Below are 7389 nucleotides of genomic sequence, written 5' to 3'. Positions count from 1 at the left end.
TGGGCCAGGGCTATCGTCTGTCTGGAGTGCTGCTGCCCGGACGTCCCACACCGATCACACTGGAGCAGCAGATGTGCTGAGAGGCTGGTAAACAGCCTGGGACATCACAGCATCGGCCCCAGCAGACACATCGGCGGCGCCTCCCTGGCCACGAGGAAACTCATTGTGGAGAGTGACAGCCCCAAAGATGTGGGCAGCTAAACCCAAAGTGCAGCTCTGGCTCTGGGTCATGCGGGGAGCTGTGCCAGGAGCGTGCGGGCCTGGCAGGTGGGCAGGCAACATGTGGCCCCAGCGGCCCTGCGGTAGGGAGCTCTGGGCCATCTTTAAGCCAGGCTCCTGGCAGGACCAGGGCAGTCAGACCTCCCTGGCCTTCCCAACAGTGGCCCAGGCTTGGACCCGGCAGACTGGTGCCATGCAGCATGCAGAGCAGAACCCCGGGGAGTGGGAGCTGGGAGATGACCGGCGCCTTGTGACTGGCCATCGTCTCACGCTGGAAACCACCATGCACACGTTACAGAACATTCGCAGAGAAGGATACGTGCCAAGACTGGGGGTTCTAGAACACCGGAACTTTTCTGGAAGCTCCCCTGCCGTGCGACGTAGGGACTGCACCTGCCAGCCAGATGTGGAAGCCACCAGGGGCCTTAAGCCCTCCGGAAGACCGCTGTGTGGTGTGGCCTGGCCAGGGTGTCACCTGACAAGGCACCTGCCCATGCCTCATGCTCTCCAGGTGCAGAAGGGGGTCCTCTCCTCTCTGCCTTGTTCTACGCCTGCCCGCCCTGTGAGCCCGACCCTCGAGAAGGAACACAGACCAAGCTCTTGGACAAGTCTTAGGTTCTTGACATATAAGGAATCATAATTAGCCCTAGAAGCCTCTTTCCCACCCCGTGCGGTCTTGACTAGTTGCCCTCCTCAGTCGAGAACGAGCATCTCACCGACCTGGCAGGAGGCAGGCCCAAAACTCATCTCCAGAAACCAGTCATTGCCAAACACAGCATCACCTGTGAGCTGTGGACACCCAGGTGACAGAGGCCGTCTGGACCATGTGACCATTCCCCGCGGGGGCCCGTGTGCAGAAGGTCGGGCTCTGCCTAGCCCCCAAGCCTTCCTGCAGTGAGCCAGCACAGGGATCATGCTCTGCTTCAACACTGATGTTTTCAGGAACTCTGAAGGTAATAATAAGAGCCAAGCTTCAAACACGTCACATTTCTGGACAATCAGAAAAGCACTTTATTCAACTGTATGACGTTATTCCATCAAGTATGGACGCATGTTTCACTGCGTCACGTTCCACTGGTCGCCCGAGAGGCCCAGGCTGACGGCCCGATGCAGGACCTCATTCCCCTTTTGAGTGTGGCCGCCCCAAGGCCAGCAGACCCTGCGGAGCATGGGAGCCAAGAGCCGAGGAGCACACACGCGTGCGCCCCTCTCACCAAAGTGCAGAAGCGCAGTTCTCAGGGACAGTCAACCATCAGGTCCATTCCTCCCACATGTACATAGACACCCTCCACACACACGTCTCCTTTTCAACGCAGTGCGCACTTGCCTACTCGCTGCCTCTGCAGCAGAGCAGAGATGCTGATGGGCGGCCTGGGGGCCAGCGTCTGGGAGCCCCCGAGGCTGGGCGAGCCCCCTCTTGCCGCTCGGCCGGGGGCCGGGGGTGCCGCTGGCTGGGACGGTGCCCTGCAGGGGACAGGCAGCCACGGGATCCTAGGAGTCAATTCAACAGATCTACGTTGGGAGCAGGTTTATGCCCACAGCCAGCCCCTCCTCTGTGCCAGTGCCCCCAGCGAGGCTTAGGGGTCTGATGGCCTCTGGAATCGGGGTGGAGGGCACACACAGATGCAGCTCCACATGGGCCGGGGAAGATGCGCGGCACTGTAGCTGGGCTATCGCAGAGGACAAAATGTGTGCCCGCCATTAAAGAGCTTAGGTGGGGGCGAGGCAGGGATCCCCTGCCTTCAGGGACCACCTGCTCTGGACGGATGAGACAGAGAGCCTGGATAGAGACCCCTGTGGGGGTTCCAAAACGCAGCAGAGAATGGGGACCCTCAGGGTCAAAAATGAAGAGTTAAGGGAGTGGTGGTCCCATCAGGTTGGCACACGGCAGCCAAGTCCAGTTCTGCCTGCTGTAGTCAGAGTTTTAGTGGGACAGCCGTGTCTGTCTGTCTACCTCTACGTCCTTGTCTGTACAGCTGAGAGCACTCACTACCTGCCCTTTACAGAAATATTTGCCGACCCTAGTCCAGTCCATTCCTGGGATAAGATACCTCCTAGCCACGAAATGGCTCTTTTGGAGTTTTTAGTAACAGTGTAACTGCCTAAGTTACATTTTAGTTTCAAAAAAGCAAAACGTGATGTGGTCTAATCTTACTCAGAACATGGATGAATGGGTTGAAAAGGCAATCCGCTAAAGGTTCGTGGCATTATCTGTGGGGAGCGGGCAGTCCCCTGCCTCCTGCCTGGGCGTCTGTGGAGCAGCAAGACATTACCTGAGAGCCTGTGAAACGCTGCTGTGACCGGGCGTCAGGCCGAGGAACTGAGGGCCGTGGCGGGAGATGCTGCCTGTAGAGGATGGGGTTAAAAGGTGAAGGCATGAGGCTCCAGGAAGGCAGACACATAGCACCCGGTTGTCCCCCACCACATCTCCAACGTCCTACTCTCCATGCCCTTCCGGAAGGGGCAGGGTGTCCCCAGCACGGGAGCGTCCAGGGCTTTGTCCTCATGCTCCACAGCGGCCCAGGGGACATTGAGGCCACAGAAACCAGGGTGGGGCCACTCAGCCCCCAAAGCCTCCACCTGACACCGCGCTCTGGGCTGTAGGCCTGGTGCAGGAGGGCACTCCGTCAGCGTGTGCAAACCTGTGCTCTGCCCTACACTCTGTCTTGGCTCCTGTTACTCTGAGAACCACTGGGAAGAAAAGCACCTCTAGAAGCTTCCAGCTCTGAGGAGCATCTCAGTGCCAGGACTAGCTCGTCCCCACCCACACTGTGAGATATTTACACTCCCGAATTTCTGCTGACATCCTCCCCGCTAATAAGAAGCTTCCTTTAAAGACGTAAACAGCCCCTGGCATGTGTTAGTCATAGCAGAGAGCAAATGTGAAGACTACTCTTGTTTAACACCCGAACTCTTTGTGCCCAAATTTTGGAGAATTTTAACAGAAGAATGGCGGGGAAAGAGGACAGCATTTAGGGTGTCCATGTGTCCTTTCGTGATCAGAGAACCTGGGTCAGAGAGAGGCAGTGTCCTTCCTAGGGCTGCGCAGAACCAAGTGGCCAACTCGGGTCATCTCTGTGCCACTGGGCTGTGGGGACTGTGGGAGGACATGGCTTCCTGGTGGCTCCCAGCAGCCCTGAGTCAGCAGGTGACCCTCAGAAGCTCTGCAGAATCACTGAGAGTCAGGGAGAAAACCTGTCTCACGTGTTTTATTTTCTGTATGTTGTGATAGCTTGACACGGTGGGGCCTTGCTTTTCTCGGAGAGATGACCCCTCCCGGGGCTAGCTGGCTCTCAGAGTAATGATGTGTCTGAAAGCCTGCCTTTGACATGACAACCCAGAGCCTGTGCTCTGCATCACCCCCCCCCTTTTACTTTCCACCCTAATCGCCCGAGGCCAGCATAACACATGGGGCAGCTGCTACCCCTGCCCCACAAACTGCTCATATGACCCCAACTAACCAATCCCACACCTGGTCAGGCCCAATGCCTGCTACTCCTTCCCGTGAAGACCATGCCTGCACCCCTGACCCAGGGATCCCACATGGGGCTGCATGGGGTGCTCCTGCCTCCCGCATCTAGGAAACCGGGAATGAAACTTCCTCTTGCCTGGCAGCCCCTCCTGGTCTGCCAGCCACATGTCCGATGCAATAAATGCCAATACATTCTAACACGGGTTGGAGCCACAACAGTGATGGTGGGTTACCTGCCCAACATCACAGTCAGTTGAAAGGGTGTCTTATTTACTCTTTTTGGTAATTTGTGGAGAGAACGGTTGTCAGCAGAGATGAGGAAGCAGGCACCCCCAGAGGTCAACTCACAGGGGCCATGAGGGCCTGAATCCAGCACGATGGGTGCCCCACACACAGCCCAGGAGAACCACGTGACACGACAGGGTCTGAGGAACAGAGAACCGTCCCAGGCCACGTGGGTACTCAGAAGCATGGCAGGACCGGGCATTCAGGTGCTAAGGTGTCCCCCTGCGTCAGCCCAGCTAAGAACAGGTGGTCTGACCAATGCTGTACCACCAATGGGATGCCAGCATGTCAAGGTCTATAATGCCCATTCAGGGAAGCAATGCACTTTAGAAAGATTTCCACTGAAAAATGAAAAACCTTGCTATTTAGAGAGGGCACATTTCATTAACCAGAGCATGGAAAGACTCATCCCTCTGTGATGTCAGACAGACAGGAGCATTTCTGTAGGGGGAAACATGTAGCAAAAGCAGGCAGTGGGGTTAGGGTGGGGGATGGGGAGGAGCCCCGGGCCATGGTGAAAGGAGGGCCTGTGCTCCAGGGAAAGGACACCTGCACCCCTGCATAGCTCCCTCACTCATTCCAATGTGCTTGTCAAGAAGAGGTCCAGGCTTCCCAGGAGCTGAGACTAGCAGACCTCACGAGAGCGAGGATGAACCCGGAAAGAGGTGTGGATCAGCAGCGCAGAAAGCCCACCCGTGGCACACAGCATGTTCGTGTGCTCCCATGGGGCCCTGGTGAGTCAGCAGGATGCTGCAGCCCAGCCCAGAGTTGAGCTGGGGCTGGAGGTGAGCGCCAGGGAGAGACTGTGCCATGTGACCCTGAGGGTGGACAGCACTCACATGTGGAGTGAGTGCCCATGGAGTGAGGTGGGGATAGCCGAGAGCTGAGAGTGTGGAGCGGGCTCCCAGCACAACACCTCTGCACAAGAGACAAGACAGTCTTGAATAAGATAGATAAGGTTGGAGGGCTCCCTGCACAAAGAGAAAATCTGCAGAAGAAAAGCAACTCCTCACACACAGAAAAATGGCATGACTTATGGCTGACTCCTCACCAGAAATGAAGGGGTGTGAGGCAGTGGGAAGCCTCCACAGGGCTAGAAATGGTGGGGCAGGAACTCTATGTCCAGCGAAGTAACCCTTCAAGATTCAGACAAAATGAAGACATTCAGAGGTGGACAAAGACTGAGAATCCACTGCCAACTGACCTGTCCTACAACAAAACGGTGCTTCAGGCTGAAATGAAGTAAGAGCCAACAGTAACTTGAATCCATGGGAAGGAAGGAGGAACCCTGGAAATGGTAAAAATGCAGTACAAGTAAAGGATGTGTTATGTGACTTTGTTTTCCCTTATAATCTGTAAGAAATGTGATGTTGTTTAAAAGAATTAATTCGGAGAATACTGTGTCATTGGGTTTGTAATGTTATGAATGCCGTATGTGTTATTATGTGTTATATATAGCATATGTAGTTATACATAAATAGGTTATCATGAAGCAGGGGATGAATTGTAAGGGAGCAGTGAATTTCACCAGAGTTGAGTCAGTATTCACTTAAAGTAGATTATGATAGGGTGCACAGTGTAATTCCCAGGCAATCACGGAGAAAAGTGTTAGTGGGCTCAGCTGTCATAACATAACACTACAAGCTGGGGCTTAACCAGTAGACATTTATTGTTCATAGTCATGGATCCTGGCTGGGAGTTTAGGAAGGGCCTCTTCCTAGCCCATTGATGGCCATCTTCACTCTGTGTGCTCATGTGACCTCTTGGTCCATATGCATGGAGAGTGAGTGAGTTCTCTGGTGTCCCCTCTTTTTGATGCTGTATGGTTTTGTTGACACAAATGCCATGTGCCTTTTTTATCCTTGTGTCTCTTATAAAGACACTAACCATATCAGATCAGGGTCCCACCCTATGACCTCATTTACCTCCTAAAGGCTCTGTCTCCAAATAGTCATGTGGGGGGTTAGAGCGTCAACATATCAATTTTAAGGGGATATAATTCAATTTGTAGCAAAATGGTACACTAAAAATATTTAATGCAAAAAAAGGCAGTTAAGGAGATACAAATAACAATTCCCAAGTCACACATAAAACAAGTAGCAAAATGGCAGACATATATCCAAATATGCTGATAACTGTATTAACCATCAATGGACCAAACACTCCAGTGAAAATGCAGGCAGTATAAGAATTGATCAGGCAACAAGAAAAGCAACATCTGATACTGTCTGCAGGAGATATGCTTTGGATTCAGACATAAATGGGTTGAAAATAAAAAAGAATGGGAAAAACTATGCCTTGCAGACTGTGACCAACTTAAAAATTAAATGAACAGAATTCCACCATCAAAAGCAATTACTGAGGAAAAAGTTTATCAACAAAGGTAAGATGTATACACTGAGAGCCACAGATGATCCCCTGGATAAATTAGGGATTTAGGAAGTGGAGAAACATCCATGATGATGGACTCAAATGCTGAAAGCTGTTAAGATACCAGTTCTCTCCGAAACTGATGTGCAGATGCAACACAGTTCCCATTAAAATCCCAGCAGGCTTTTTTGGGGCAGAATTTGACAAAGGATCTTAAGATTTATGTAAAATCACAAAGGTTAGAACAATCAAAATCATTTTGATAAATTAAGAACAAAGTCAGAGGGCTAACCCTGATTTCAAAGTTTACGGTGAAGCAATAATAAGGTGGTATTTTTCAAAATTTCATTTAAGTAGTCTCTACACCCAATGTGCGGCTGAAACTCACAACCCCAAGATCAAGAGTTGCACGCTCCACCAACTGAGCCAACCAGTACCCTAAGATGGTATTCTGATCAGTAAAAAAGAATACAAAGCCGAGAAGAAAACTCTGGCAGCTATGACCAATTGATTCAGTTTGGGACCGCTTATCATATGTAGAATTACAACTGACTTTTGTATATGTATCTTGCACCCTGTAACTTTGCCAACCTTGTTTGATTCATACTAGCATTCTTAAAGATCCCTTATGATTTTCTGCGCACAAGGGCATACCGTCTATGATAAGGACACTACACTCATTCTCACCCAATCTATGTGCCTTTCACATCCTTCTCTGGCCTCCCTGCACTGCCGGAGCCCCCAGTGGTTGTGGGCTGGAGCAGGGCTCTGGACTATGGGTGCCCCACTGTGCACCAGGGGTGTGCTCCCTCTCAACAGTACCCTGTTGGCTGTGGGTTTTCTATAGATGCCCTTTACCTGGTGAGCAAGTTGCCTTCTTTTTTTTTTTTTTTTTTTTTTTAAAGATTTTATTTATTTATTTGACAGAGAGAGATCACAGTAGACAGAGGCAGGCAGAGAGAGAGAGAGAGGGAAGCAGGCTCCCTGCCGAGCAGAGAGCCTGATGCGGGACTTGATCCCAGGGTCCTGGGATCGAGTCCCGC

At 52.0% G+C, this 7389-nt stretch overlaps 1 protein-coding gene across 1 annotated transcript in view; it reads right to left on the bottom strand.

Annotated features, from left to right (window-relative positions):
- Positions 1-912: 912 nt before the first annotated feature.
- Positions 913-7389, bottom strand: part of LOC111148889 (ring finger protein 212) — a 33688-nt gene continuing 27211 nt past the window's right edge. Inside the window, exons 10-12 of the mRNA XM_022505672.1 lie at positions 2493-2565; positions 1551-1710; positions 913-1008 (exon numbers count right to left, since the gene is read on the bottom strand). Coding sequence (XP_022361380.1) covers positions 913-1008; positions 1551-1710; positions 2493-2565 — 329 coding nt within the window. The remainder of the gene's footprint in view (positions 1009-1550; positions 1711-2492; positions 2566-7389) is intronic.

The sequence above is a fragment of the Enhydra lutris genome, unplaced genomic scaffold (genome assembly GCF_002288905.1).
Source record: "Enhydra lutris kenyoni isolate GAN:26980312 unplaced genomic scaffold, ASM228890v2 scaffoldscaffold21, whole genome shotgun sequence".
Taxonomy (NCBI): domain Eukaryota; kingdom Metazoa; phylum Chordata; class Mammalia; order Carnivora; family Mustelidae; genus Enhydra; species Enhydra lutris.
Note: the sequence above shows the minus strand (reverse complement) of the source record. Positions and strands in the feature narration are given on the sequence as shown.